The sequence below is a fragment of the Geospiza fortis genome, unplaced genomic scaffold, assembly GCF_000277835.1.
Source record: "Geospiza fortis unplaced genomic scaffold, GeoFor_1.0 scaffold11, whole genome shotgun sequence".
In the NCBI taxonomy this organism is placed as follows: Eukaryota; Metazoa; Chordata; class Aves; order Passeriformes; family Thraupidae; genus Geospiza; species Geospiza fortis.
Genome location: NW_005054304.1, coordinates 12,226,240 through 12,240,596, shown reverse-complemented (window position 1 = coordinate 12,240,596; position 14,357 = coordinate 12,226,240). Strand labels below are relative to the sequence as shown.

At 41.0% G+C, this 14,357-nt stretch overlaps 1 protein-coding gene across 1 annotated transcript in view; it reads left to right on the top strand.

Annotated features, from left to right (window-relative positions):
• Window positions 1–14,348, top strand: part of FAM241A (family with sequence similarity 241 member A) — a 33,028-nt gene extending 18,680 nt beyond the window's left edge. The window contains exon 3 of the mRNA XM_031066488.1: window positions 12,626–14,348. Coding sequence (XP_030922348.1) covers window positions 12,626–12,871 — 246 coding nt within the window. The 3' untranslated portion in view covers window positions 12,872–14,348. The remainder of the gene's footprint in view (window positions 1–12,625) is intronic.
• The last annotated feature ends 9 nt before the right edge of the window (window positions 14,349–14,357 follow it).

Below are 14,357 nucleotides of genomic sequence, written 5' to 3'. Positions count from 1 at the left end.
CGGCGGGGCTTATGCAACCTGCGTGGGGCTGCCCACGCCTGGTGCTGGGGTGTCCCGCCTGTGGGCCCGCCTGAGCCTCGTTCTTCCCTCCGGGACGCTTCGTCCGCCTGGAGGAAAATGGGAGCAGATGTACAAGGGTAATCCCGGCACGGCATCCACATGGATCTCCTGGAAATAACCAGGGTGCTCCTGCCATCCCCGGAATTCCCTCCACTAGTTCAGCTCTTGTGTGCGTTCACTTGAGTATTTTAAGCTTTTAGTCTCTGTATTACTTAGGAGACGTAATATACTGTAATTGGAGGAAAACACCAACTCTTTTTTTTTTTTGTCTGCTTCAGGATTTATATTTTTTATGGCATGGAAGTGGGCTTTTTGCTTAGGAGCCGTTTTCCTATTGTTAGCTGTAAACTGCCTTTCCAAGCACTCTTTTGTTTTGCCGACAGCATCGTCCCGGTGTTTAGACAAAGACAGTGCTCTTAATGCACCTGTATTGATGTTTCATTTAAAGGAAGAAAGAACACAGCCTTTTTCATGCACAATAGTAGAATGCAATGATCAGCTCTGAAATATACTAGCACTCATGATTGCACAGGGGCGAACAGAGCTGCAGGAGCGCATCCATAAGTAATTTCCGAATAGTTTTGATTGCATTAATCATTTTTGTTGAAAATTCTTATCAGATGCTCTTCAGTTAACCATAAATGAGCCATGTCACAGCTGAGGTAGTTCAGTATTGGAAAGTGTCTGGTAGTACTTGCCTAACATGACATCTAGAAGCGGGCCACTTTCAAAGATTCTGGTACTTGAGAATTCACTAAGCCACATTTACGGCACGTTTACGTAAGTCAGAGCATCTTCTTGCCCCTTTCTCTAGAAAAATGGGGCAGAGCAGAGCAGAATGCAGGGTAAGGACAGATGCACCAAGGGAGGCTCAGAGTTCTCTCTGTGTCCCTAAGCCCTCCTGCAGAATGTCACAGGAGGCAAGCAAGGAATATTTGCTCGTTCTGGTTACTCTCCTTCCTTGAAAGAGAGGTTAAAAAGTTGCATCAAATCATCTCGTACATTACTGTGCTCAAACTAGTTGTAATTCCTCGCCAAGGAGCTTTTCCCTGCAGTTTACAGCTGCTTCTTAGCGACGGGTGTGTTGTGGTTTCAAGGAATGGTGCAGGCTGAAGAACTGCCTTCAGTGGTGCCTAAACACATTTTCAAATGAAACTGGCAAATGTACTGCTTGGGTAGCCACAGCCACACTTGGCTGACAAATTCTCTTTCCACTTTTCTCAAGCACAGGTAGTGATCCTGGACCTTTCTGACAAGTTGCGGTATAACAATAGGATAGTAGAGATTTTAAATGTGCTACAAGGAAAAAGGAGAGGATCCTTCCCGGTTGTTGGATATGTTTCACTGTCACAGCACAGAGTAGTTTTTTTGCATACTGAGGTGCAGTCACCTGGGGAAATAATAAAGTATATTTGGAAATAAGAATTATCACTTGCCTATATTTAATATACAGAGAGAATTAAAATATTGGATAAAGTATCAGTAAAAATAATAATTAATGGATAATTGGATAAATATTTTATTTTTATGTGTAGAGAAGACATAAGGACACAAGGAGTTGGTGGTACCTACACTTGCTGCAAACTTTGACAGAAAGTCCCAGATTCTCTTGTTCAACAGAAGAACAAACTTGTAGCTTGATTGGGAGGGGCTCCTGTGTCACCAAGCCTTGTAACACTCTGTACCTTTTTTGCTTTCTTGAGTGTGTTCAGTTTTCTCTCAAAATAATCCTTTTCCCCCGCCCATTTTTGCTCTCATGGAGGAATTGTTGCTGACCTCTGCTGTTCCAGCGGGCAGGGATCCTGTTTCTAGGCTAGGTCCTTATTGGAGTCTCTGGTGGAGGCCCAGCGCTGTGGCTGTGTTTGCTGAGGGTATTTGCACTGCCAGCACAGACTCTGGTCCTCAGCCTGTGTTTTCCTGTTCCGTGCTCTCTCCTGAACTATGAACGCGTGCGTGCTTTAGTCATATGTGCTATGTAAAAGGAAGGAGTCAAAGTCTGCTTTGCTGTTGGTATCAATTCTTATTTCTCTCATCATGTGTGAAGTAAAGCCTGCATGAGAGAACATCCTTTGGCCTTTTTTGAGAGGGACTTTTAGGTGAGGATCTGGGGCTTCAAACCTGGGTGTGATTTGGTTTTTCCCATTTCCTGCAAAATAAGCATTTTGTGTAAGATCGTCATACCTTGTAACAGAAAACTAAAAGAATACCTTCCTGACAAGCAGGACCTAAGTAATAATGAGTACACCCTTTAATTTTTTATTTTTTTTAAGAAAGAGCACCCTGTAGGAAATAAATCTATTTAATGCCAAACCCTCTGGCTTTAATTTTTTATTGAAGTTGTTATTGTGTCAGCACAGGCATGCTTAATAAAATTACTGACAGGTACGTTTTTGTATGGACAGTTACATATCTGTACATTCTGAATGGATGGATAAGTAACTAAATGTTATACATAGCCTTTGAAATTCATTATTGCAATAGACTGTAGAATTACCTACTTCTGTGATTAGATTTGAAAGCTGAACTGGATGGTAATTTGATTTGTGTGCTTTGTAGGTTTGCATGTAAAGCTAATTACACCTATTTTAGTCTTCAAAGCACTGCAGGACCTTGGTAGTTTCTTCCACTTCTCCTGTATTGCAGTGCTGGAGTTCAGAAGTAGTAAGTGAAAGCACCCAAAGATTCAGCTGCTCCTGAAGCCATGGGAATAAGTTGCTGCTTTGCCCCTCAAGATCACATTTTTTCCCTAACTGTTGATAGCAATTAGTCAGACACATAAATTGTCCTGTATTTTCAACATCACTAGAGATAAGGACCTCAAACCTTCTTCTCTAACCCACTTCCTAAAATAGGTTAGCCACTGTCGCATTACTGCATTCTAATCTCATCAACACCTGTAAATTAAACTATTAAATAAGAATAGAAAAGCATGAGTGTGTATTAATAAAAGTTGATGCAGAAGTCCTGTGTTTGCATCGCCTGCATCGTGCACGTGCCCTACTGCAGGAAATGAGGTGGTATCAGCAGGATGCATAGCCCCCTGTCTGTCTAGAGGGACTTTGAAGCCACACTCTGTGTCACAGTGGAGCTCCTGTGGCTGCCTTCTGTACTGAGAGCTGTGGGCAGTTCTGTGTCTGGGCAAGAATAGGGTTTAGTTCCTTGTAATCAAAGTTGAAGGCAATAAAAAAATTCCCAGTTACTCCAGTGAGGCCAGGATCTCCATGCCTGTTTAAGATACACAGAATCCACAGTGCTGTTCAAGTGTAAAGCCAAGGCTTCTAGAAGAAGTTTAAGTACAGAGTTAATACGTGATACGTTTATTTCCAAGTAGATTTATTAGCGTAGACTATCACCTTTCATTAACCTGAGTTTGTAAGCCTTTGGGTTGTTTTATTATTATTTTGAACAGTGTTTTATGGCTGTAAGTGGAGTATTTTATCTTCTAATAGATGGCTTCGGATTTAGAGGTGCTGTTACAAAAGGGCTTTGAGAATTGAGAATTTTGTTGAGGAGGTATGGGTGTCTCAACTAAGTTCAAGCCCTGAACTTTTTGAATATCTTTACAATATCACTAGTATTTCTCCAGAATGGGGAGGATGAGCAGAAACAGAACTAGAAAATAATATCAACAGACCTGTGGTATGCCTTGTGTAAAATCTTCATCTTCCACTGTTGGGTGGTTGTGGGCTGTGTTGCTCAGAATGGCATAATTTCGGTCATAAGTCAGTAATGATCAAGAATTATCAGAAGTACACTTGTATATGTGAAACTTGCAATGCCTAAGGCTGGAAAGCTATCTCTAATTTATTCTACACTGAGATAATCTGAAAATTGTAGGTTTCTCCTGCTCACAGTTGTTGGAATTTTCTTCCGAAAGTAATCGTACTCGACAAGGAGGACTTAATCCCAAATTTGTTCTGGCTCTGCAGATAAATTAACTCTGTTGCAGAGGTTTGTAACTATAAAATAATAGATGATAATAGCTTTCTTAAAAGCATTATTAAGTTTTCTGGGGCTTAACAGCATTTGAGGAAAAAAACCCCAACCCTTCAACAATATGTAGCATCTACAGTAGCTGGCATAATATGCTCTGAATGATGGGAAGATCCCATTTTCTTAAAGAAAAAAGTACTCTGGAGATAGAAGTGAATAGAAATAGCCTCTCCTTAAAAGGCAAAATTAACAGCTGTTGCTTTTCAGCAAGCCAGTGCATTTGATACCACCCCGAATGTACAGGGGTTGCAAACCTTTGTGCTGAGTCAAGCTGACCAGTTTTAGTAGGAACCCTGATAAATGAAATCCAATGGAAATTAAATGTTGCAGGTGTAATGAAAAGATGGATTAGACACTGCATTTGATCTAGGCTCTATGTAAAATTGCAGCACAGAGGAGATCAAGTTTCAGGGACAGTAGCCGGAGCAGGGAGTGTAAACAGCATCCTGAAATGGGGGAATGAGGCAGCAGATCTTGACATGGGAGCAGGCAGGTTTCCTCTCCCATGGACCCTCCTGTGCCAGGTTCCTGTCTTTCACACTTTCTCATCTGGTCCTCTGTTAGTGGGGAATTTTTTAGTGAAATTATGGGACATTTTTTGTGTTTATCAAGGGAAGCCTCTATTCTTTTAGAAGCTGTCTCTGTTCCACCAATACACAAGTTAAAGTATCTGGAAAAGCCTTTTCATCTCTTTAACACAAAACATCTCCTGGTATTTCAGAGTTTGTTCCAGCAACTGTTTATTCTAAACTTGAGTTGCTGTAAAAGCTAACTGAAGGGAATCCAGTGCTGTTGCTGTTCTTATGTTGTTGCTTGTTTCTATAGAAACATCTTGTCTCAATTTTATAAATTATTTCTAGATTCTTGCTGTAAAATGAATGTTAACCCAAGCTTTGGTTTGCAATCTTCTGTTTAAACTTCCTCTAAGTATGTAACTTTTATTGATAGCTGCTATAAAGTACTTTTGGTATTAAGAATTTTTCTAGTTTTCTTGCATTTGCTTCTTTTTCCCAGAGGAAGAAGTTAAACTTAGTTTGTTCTGTCTTGTTTTTCATCTGGAATTGAGGGGGTTTTTTTCCTCACTTCCAAATCTATTGATCTTTTCATAGTTAAATATCAAATTAAAATTAGCCTAGAGAAATGAAGCTGGTTGGTTGGTTTGGGTTTTTTTTTCTCCAGACAGTTGAAATTAATTGTGTTATCTTTGTAGTCTGTTGGCTCAATATCAAGGTCTTTTTACTGCTTACATTTACGAGGTTAAATACTGATTGTTAATTTTACGCTAGCAAAAGATGCAAAGGGAGACTGGTGTTTTCCTGTAGTAAAGAAAAGGAAAATCAGAAACATTGCCAAAAAATCATTTGCCCTTCTTGGGCAAATTTCACTTTCTTTTAATTAAGTGTAAGATATCTTTTAAGTACAAGAAAGCAGGGTGAGATCCTGATCAGGTGCCAAGTGTTACCAGTAATAAAACTGTTTTGCATATGTGGAGGAGTAGGAAATAGAAAGGCAGCACCCACCCAGCCAGTGCATCAGCAGGGCTCCTGCTGGTGCCCTGCAATGGGGTGAGGCTGTGCTTTGCACAGAGAGGAGGCCACCAGCTGGGAACCTGCTGTTGGCTGCAAATCTCCAGAGCCTGTCCGTGGCAATACACTGGGTGGTCATGGCTGAGTACCAGCGAGATTGGATCATTCCTTCCTTCAGGACTTCCATGGCTGGCTACCCAACTATTAAATTAGCTGCATGTTGGCTGGTGTGTCCCTTTCTGCACCCAGATAAGTTGGTCTCTTATTCTGGAGGGGAGAGGACTTGTGGTTTCTTCCATCCTGGTCTTTGTCATCTGCTCACTTTCTTCTCTTTTTTTTTTTCCTTTTCATTATGAGTGGTCCTGAAGTATTTTCAGTTTCAGTTTTCATCTTCTGTAAAAGATAGCTCTGAAGCACTCTCTTCTGAACATTAACATCCCAACTTAGTGAAAAATACTCATGTGTTTTTGAAAGTAAGCTTGTTCTTAAAGTCATATCTCACTGCCTTTTTTGACATTTAGGTGTCTGTGGGCTTCAGATAGCAGACACACCACCTGTTCTCTGGAGTAAAAATAACCATGAGTGGAGTAAAATAGATAGTGAGCAGTTAAATACTGCAGGGAAAGCTTCTTACTTGAAAAAAAGAGAATTGTTCAGAAAAAAGAGAAATATTCAGATGGGTGTGTAAATGTGATATCCCTGCATTTCTTTATTAGAGGGTTGGGGTTTTTTTAATATTCAGAAGTCATCTCTACATTCTTTATTACAAGGGGTTTTTTGATGTCGCATTTAGATGTAATTAAACACATGCTTGCTACGGTACTCAAAAGTGATTTCTATTCTCTATAATGTGGAAATAATTCTCTTAAATTATTTTCTTTTATAACTGTACATATGATGAATTGCGTATTCTTTTTCTTTCTTTTATAACTGTACCTATGATGAATTGCGATCGGAGGCATGCAGTTTAGAGACACTGCTGCTTTTCTGTGTTGGAGATGAACATTGTGTATACCTTTTGTGTCCCCTCTCATTGCCTTCTTTGCCCAGCAGCACTTTTTTGACTGTAAGATCATAAGCTTTTACATGGAGAGTAGTTATTTTCCCAATTCATTGGCCTTTTTTCCTCCATTGTTGGAGTTCAATGTTTGTCTAATGCCCTTTCAGGCAGTAGATGCAAGAAAAGAGGCAGTTATAGGCTTGTACTCAGCCTGGTGCTGTTGTTAAGTCTGTGGTGGGAATTTTTCAGGTTGTTTGAGCAAGAGAAGACTGTTGAGGTTTCTTCTCTTCATTAGTCATGCCCAAATACAAGAACGCTACTTGATTTGCTTGTACCTTCAGAGTGGTTGAATGGATTTTTTTCTTTTTAACATCCTGAATCTTCATGAGGAGCAGGTTCCTTGTATTCATCTATTCCCTCCTTCCACAAAACAAAGGCTCTTGTACTTAATCCAGTTATTTCGCTCAAGTCAGTTACTTGGTGGGTCTTTTCCACACACACAAAAAAATCCCAAACTAAGCATTTCATCTCAAGATTCTTAGGCTAAGTGTGGAAAACTGTGGATCAAGCTGCTGCTTCAGTAGATGAAATATCTGGAAAACCTAACTATACCTGTTCTCCACACAGCCACATCAGCGGTGAGGTTACTTTAGAGCTGTTCAGTCCTCCCAGCAGGAAAATAAATGTTAAATCTGCACTCCCATGCTCTTTTTAATTAGACACATGAAAATAACTTCCTATGTGTGTAGAGTAGTTTTGTGCCCCTCTTGGATCCATTCATGTTCTGCATCCTCCACGGGCTTGGCAGACTTTCTTGGTGTGATCTGCAAACAGTCAGGGGCTGGAACTGTGTGCTCTCAGCAATTTGAGGGGAAAAGACCATAAACTGGCTACATATAGGAGATGCAGACAGGGATCAGTCACAGGCCATTGAGAAAAGTTCAGTGCTAACTTTATCCTTCTCTCCCAGGGAATAGCATATGACTCACTGCAAAGATGGCTTCTTCCTGGGGGCAGGATGTTCTGATGGGATCTCATGTTTCACTGCCTGATCAAAGCACCCTTTGATAGGAAGGGGGTAAGCAAGAAAAAGATTGTCCCATCAGGCTGGTGTGGAGCAGCCTCTGCTCGTGACATACCATGTGCTTTCCTGAGTTTAGGAAGCAGTGAGTTTCAGTGAATGTGTGGAAATTTGCCATAAGCAGGGGTAGTTAGTGGTCAGAACACAGGGAATTTTGTGTTGGATTGATGACAAACATAACTGGAAAAGCCACAACCGGATGTTAGTTGGGTTCAGTAGGATGAGTAGGACTTTACCTTCTTTGTTGTTTTAAAGCTAGTCAAGGAAAAGATTCAATTAAATGGAGGATTTTCTTCTAGAAGCACCTCAGGGATGAGGGAGCATCAACTGTTCTGGAAGCAGGCAGAACTTGGCACTTAGTAGCTCCTCTGTGACCTCCCTGTAGGGTTTCATTCTGAAAAAAGTGATTTTATGGCATTCTGCATCGCATCTGTGAGGGCCTGTCATGGTTGTCCTTGAAGCATCAAAGCCCCTAAGCTATTTGACCTTAACAGAGGGGAAAATTTAGTTCCATAAAATAAAATAAAAGCTTTTCAGAGTTTGGATCTTCAAGTTCTGACTTTCTGCCAGTAAACAGTGGGAGACAGCAGACCATGGCTTTGCTGATGAAAATGTGCCATTTTGAATAGGGAGGGAAATTTTAAAATACCAAACATCTGAGAAGACTAGAGGAAATGGGGTGGTTGATGGGAACCTGAAGGTACCAATGGGTTTGTGAAGGACATTGTGCTTGCTGAGCAGTGGAGTGGATCAGCTGCTTCCCTTTCTGTTCTGTATGATAACTCTGTTTTTATCTTTAAATAATTTAAAATAAAAAATTAAAAACCATATGCAAAATTGAGTATGGAGTGCTGCAAGCACTGGAGCACATGGACCTGCTGGAATGAGTCCAGAAGAGAGCCATGAAGGGGCTCAGAGATGATGAAGATGCACTTCTGTTGAGACAGGCAGAGAGAGTTGGGGCTGTTCAGCCTGGAGAAGGCTCCAGGGAGCCATTATAGCACCTTGCAGTGCCTAAAAGGAGAGAATTGGAGAAGGAGTTTTTACAGGGCATGTAGGGATAGGACAAGGGGGAATAGTTTCAAACTGAAAGAGGACAGATTCAGAATTCAGACTAAGTCATCCCAGTAAATCTAAAATAAAATTATATTGAGGTAAAATTAATTTAAATTACAGTACGAAGTAATTCATTACATTAATTTGATAAGAAACATTAGGTTAGGAAACAAATGCAATCACCATTTATAATACATTCTTGTTTAGACCTGTTCACTTAGGAAAGCCTTGTTCTCCTTTCTCCTTCAGGAATAATGCCATATTTGTATATTTGGTGAGTGTCTTTCAGCCAGTTGGAGGAAGGGGGAAAGAGGATTCTTGTCTGGAAGGCAGTGCTGCTGTTCCTCTCTTTTCAGGAGATATCATCCATCTAGATCTCTGGCTGCGCTGCTGTTCCCCAGTCCCTCTGAATTTCTTCATCACTCATGTGTTTCAAAGAGTGAGGAAAGGCAAACAAATGAGTGAAGTTGAAGTGGCCCTCTCTTACATTCCCTCCTGAGCTGTAGCAGATGAAGTCTGGGTCTGCCCCCCCTGCATGGCACGTAATTACAAGGAGAAGAGCAGCTGGGCAAAGCCTGGAAAGCATGGGGCTTTCTCTGGGGCTAGTGCAGATGAAGAAATTCCCTCTGCTCCCTCCTGATACACAATTGATTCTTAAAAGTTACGAAACCTAGGCTGGGTTGTTGAATTTTAAAATAGCAACTTTCCAACGGAAACTTCTGCTTTTACATGAGGAAGCTCTGGTTTTGCAGAGGCAAGGGGGTGAGCTGCTCAGAATGGGTACATTTCTCTCTCCACATTTTGTCTGTTATGGTAGTGTCTGTCTAGCTTCAGGCTGATTCAGCAAGATTAGTATGAAAATAGCCCTATGAAAATAGTTCAGTAAAAATTAAGGAGTCAGCTGGGAACTGTGTGTTCACTGAAGGCGGCCAATTTCTAAAATTGTTTAGAAAAGTATTTTTTTGTCAGGAAAAAAAAAGAATTTGGTTCTGAGGTTATGATTTGAGAGCTGTGGCACATATATGGGGCTGCATGCCATTTTATTGTTGCCCTGAAAGTTAGTGAGAGAAATTCTAGCTGCAGTATTAAAGCTTATTTATTGTTCCTTAGCAATTTGGAGTATTGTAACATTACTGGCATTTGCCCTAATCCTGTTTTAGCTACACCTCTGAAAAAAACTATTTGTCCAGCATGTGAAATATTACACAATAGTAAAGAAAAATATTCCATCAGTGTTTCGTGACTGATCATCTGTTCTCAGCTTCACTTGCTTATCGCTGAGTTGCCTGAAGCAAGATAGGCTTAGCCTGAATTAACTGAAGCAGACTTTGAAGTCTTGAGAATTTCCTTGATAATTTTGAAAGGTTTTGTAAACTATTGAAAAATATTTGGAAAAATAACTTGACACTTGTTCTGTAGTTAAACATACACTTGTCAGTCTCTGTGCCTGGCAGCTCCTTGTGTCTAATCACTTTAGAATCCATGAATCTACCCTTGTTTGAGAAAGTGAGGGAAGTGGAAAAAATACATAGTGAAAAAATTAAAAATACCTGGACAGCCTAAGTGAGGTGGAATTTACTGTGTTTACTTTGTTTAAGAGACAGTGTGCAACTTCTTGCTGTTAGCTTATGGAAGCATGTGGGGCTGCAAGTGCAATCGTGTGTCCTACAGCTCCTCATAGCAGGACAGGCATTGTTGGTGTGGACACGTGTGGTTAATCCTGCTTAGCCCAGTGGGAGCTGCAGAGGACCTGCAAACCTGTGCCTGCTGGCAGCCTCCTGGCCAGTGCTGTGCTTGCTCTGTGGGAAGGCTTCCAGGACCTTGCTGAGTCCCACTAACAAGCCAGGGGTGAAGAAGTGATGTGCATGTTTTCCCCCTCCTGGCTGCCCTGGCCATGGCTAGAAAATGTAGTGATTTCTCAGCTGTTCTCTCTGAAGTGGTCTCTGCACTGCTTGATGTGAGCTGTGCTCTGATCCTCTCCACCATCATCTGTCACATGCTCTCTCTGGTCTCTGCATGTGGGAAGCAAATAAATTTATTTTCCCTTCCCAGCACATCCCTTCTCTTTCCCCCTAGTTGTTGTGGTCAGTATACACTTAGGCTAAGAGTTTGGTTGTCTCCCTGTGCTCTTTGGAAATGGAGGGATAAGAGTTCCATTGTGTTCCTAGCCCTGCCAAAATTTACAGGGGCTCACAAGAGGATCTGCTTTTCTACAAGAGATTGATCTTGAAACATTGGGATTATTGATGAGTCAGTGTTTCTTTGAAGTAAATTGAATTCAATAAAGCACAGTTAAAGCCAATATGCTGAAGGAAATCCATTTAAGGGGAGAAAACAACCTGGACCTACAAAGTGGGCTGAAAAGTGGCAGGCAAGTGTCTGTCTGTACATAACCTCTAGTACTGCAGTTCTCCGCGCTCAGGGTGTTCTGTAGAACCACAGAGAGAGTGAACAGAGTATTAGTTATGAACATGTTACTATTTAGGCTTCCTGCACCTGTCCCTTTATGGGATTCAGTACTGAAGCTTAAACCAGACTCTTTATGAGTAAGTAAATTAAAAAAGAAAAAAAAATCCTGGTACTTTCAGCTGAGAGACTGCTGGGGATTTTTTTCTTCCAGCAGCAGCTGTAGGGCTTTACCCAGAGCATTCAGCCAGCAGGTCCTTCATGTGGCCTAAAGTCTGACCGAGAAAAACAATACTGGCTTCCATTGGTCTTTGCTGTATGTTTTTCTGTAAGAATGGTAATTCACTTTATTATTTGTTCTCTAATGGAAAGCCTGGCACTGGTGTGAAAAGGAATATCTCTTTCTCTACCAAGACCAAGCCGTGGAACAAGGGATGCAGAATAGCATTCATCCTGGAAGATGGAACATGTTTGCTTTGAATCTGGGAGTAGACTAATTGCACATAGAGCTTGTGGGCAATTTAAATTGTAGGACATATTGATCAGTCGACTGAATTATTTATGAGTACCTGCTGTATGTGTTTTCGCTGCTGCCTAATGGAAGCATTAGAAGACTCATGTTCATCATCTTGAAAACATGTTTGCCCTGTCATACCCAAACACAAGCCAATAAGGTTTTGTGCAAAGAATCTCTGGACACTGGGGAAGAGAGATGGGATCTCAAACTCTAATCTAGTTACAATTTACAGGGTGAAACATTCCTGTTTTCTGCAGTGATATTTACCTGTGGCATCTTCATTTGAAGACGAATCTCTGCCTTCCTGTGCATTTACTCTGCCATTTTTTATTTCACAAAAAGTCCAGAACTTGTTTCTCCTTCACTTTGCTTTTTTATACCACCACTTTGCATCTGTGCAGTCCTTGGGTCTGTCTTCCTTAGTCTGACTTGTATGGCTTCTTACACCAGCATTGGGACAGATGTTTGTTGCTTTCCTGGTCAAATCCAGTGCCCTTCTTTCAGCAGGGATTAGCAGCCCTTCAGTTCCTGGCCTTCAGTGCAAAATACTTCATAGTTCATGTTTGATATCATTCTTGTAGTTCTGGAGATGTTCTGGAAATAGTTCAGCCAAATCTCCTCCCTGGAATTAGAGACATCTCATTCCATTGTGGTTGCCCTGACAACCACAGGCAGGTTGCACAGACCGGTAAGATGTATGACCTGCAGGAGAGCTTTACACTTCCTAGAGTGGCATCTGGAGGGAAGGAAGCTGTCATGTGTTTGTAGCACCACTTCAGATGTCCCAGGTTTGGACAAATTACATCCTTAGCATTGTACCAAGGTCACAAGTTATGTAGCATTTTCAGTCTCTTGATTTAAGGAGTAGATTTATTGCATGTGTATCTTAGTTTTATGCATTCAAATAGAAAGAGAGGAGAGACTTGTTCAGAATCACAGTAATAAAATTATACAACATATTTCCTCTTTTTGTCTTCTGCCTGCAGGTCCACCAAGAGCAAAGGAACCACACCACAGAACCTGTGATAGATGACTACAAAAAGATGGGGACTCTGTTTGGAGAACTAAACAAAAGCCTTATCAGAATAGGCTTCACAAGGATGTACTTTGGAGAACGGATAGTGGAACCCGTGATAATTATATTCTTCTGGGTTATGCTCTGGTTTCTTGGCCTACAAGCTCTTGGACTGGTGGCTGTTCTGTGCCTTGTCATTATTTATGTACAACAGTGAAATTTTATAGGTACTATTTGGATGACGTATTTCAATGCTGTCACTATGTCAGTGGATTTATGTGTTTATGCAAATGGGTGGTGTATCAAAAGCTGCAGTGCTTCAAATTGCTGAACTTCTGGTGAGGGGGACTAAAATTACATTTTAAACCAAATCAGCACTGCCCTACTACATCTTTTAGGGGGAAGAAAGGAGACGTTTGTAATGTAATGGTGTGAAATGTACTGTTTCCTGCACTCTTGGGGCCTTAGCCAAAGGACTGGTGTTTTGTTTTCCCTTCCACTCTCCCCATGATCTTGCTTTGTATAGTGAAAATTTCATGTCTGGTTTTAAGAGGACACTTGTGTGTCCTCTTGAGCTCTGTTTCACTGCTGAGAGGGCTCATGTGCTGTTTGTTCCCCGAATCTGCATAATTTGTTAGTGTTTTGCTGAAAAGCTAAATCTGTGCAAGGGAGATTTGGTTACAAACCTGCATTTGTAAGATGAGTACAACTTCCAGACACAAAAGCAACTTTGGGTAATGTAGTTTATAGTAAGCTCTCCCCCAGGAAACAAGCTGTAGCAGCAAAATGCCCTTATACTAATGCTAGTGACATCAGACAAGACTTCAGCTGTTGTTCAGGAGAAATTGCAGTCCTACATTGGCCTTGGGGTCTAGTGTAGCACTGCCTTGTTTTTTGGAAATGTACTCAACTCCTGCTGCTATTTTTCTTTCTTTATTTTTTGTACTTGCTCTTTCCCCCAGCCCTCCTTCTTAAGATAAATATTTGGATAATTCATGGAGTTTGTAGGTAGTTCCAGCTGCAGTGTTGGACACTTGCCATTCCAGACAGCATGAATGTTGTATGCTTCCTCTGGGTGGTGTGACAAGTGGCTGAACAACCAGATTCCAGACCAGATCTCTCAATGCTTCCCACATTTGCTGCAGTGTGGGCCCATACAAGGTAAAGTTTTGTGCACCTAAGCCAACTCGAGCTGTTTCCTCATGCAAGGCAAGAATGGAGTTGAAACCAGGTGGTCATTTTACTTAGTAGTCTTAACTGGTTCCTTTCCATACTAGGCAGCAAAAATGCCTACCTATAGGTATATGTCATGGGCCACACAGCCTAGAGAATAGGTTATGTAGATTCAGGAGTGGGTGCAAAATTCACTCAGCTCCCCAGTAGCCACCCCAGGGTTGTGCTGGGTATTTCCAAGTTCTCTTCTTTTCCTGAAGAGAAACAGAAAAATGGGACAGAATCTTTACTACTTATACTTTACTACTACTGCTAAATAGGCTACCAGTTTAATATTTGTTGTACATTACTCTTAGCAAGAAACTTAATTGCAAAATTGATTTCATCTGTAGTAGAGTGAAATTACATATTTGCTTAAAGAGATGTAATAGATGTGAAATTTACAGAAAATTACTCAACCTTTTGCAGTGACTTTTTTCCTAAATGTTTTTACAACAATAAATTAGTTGAAGATGTTGTCTTATTCAAAG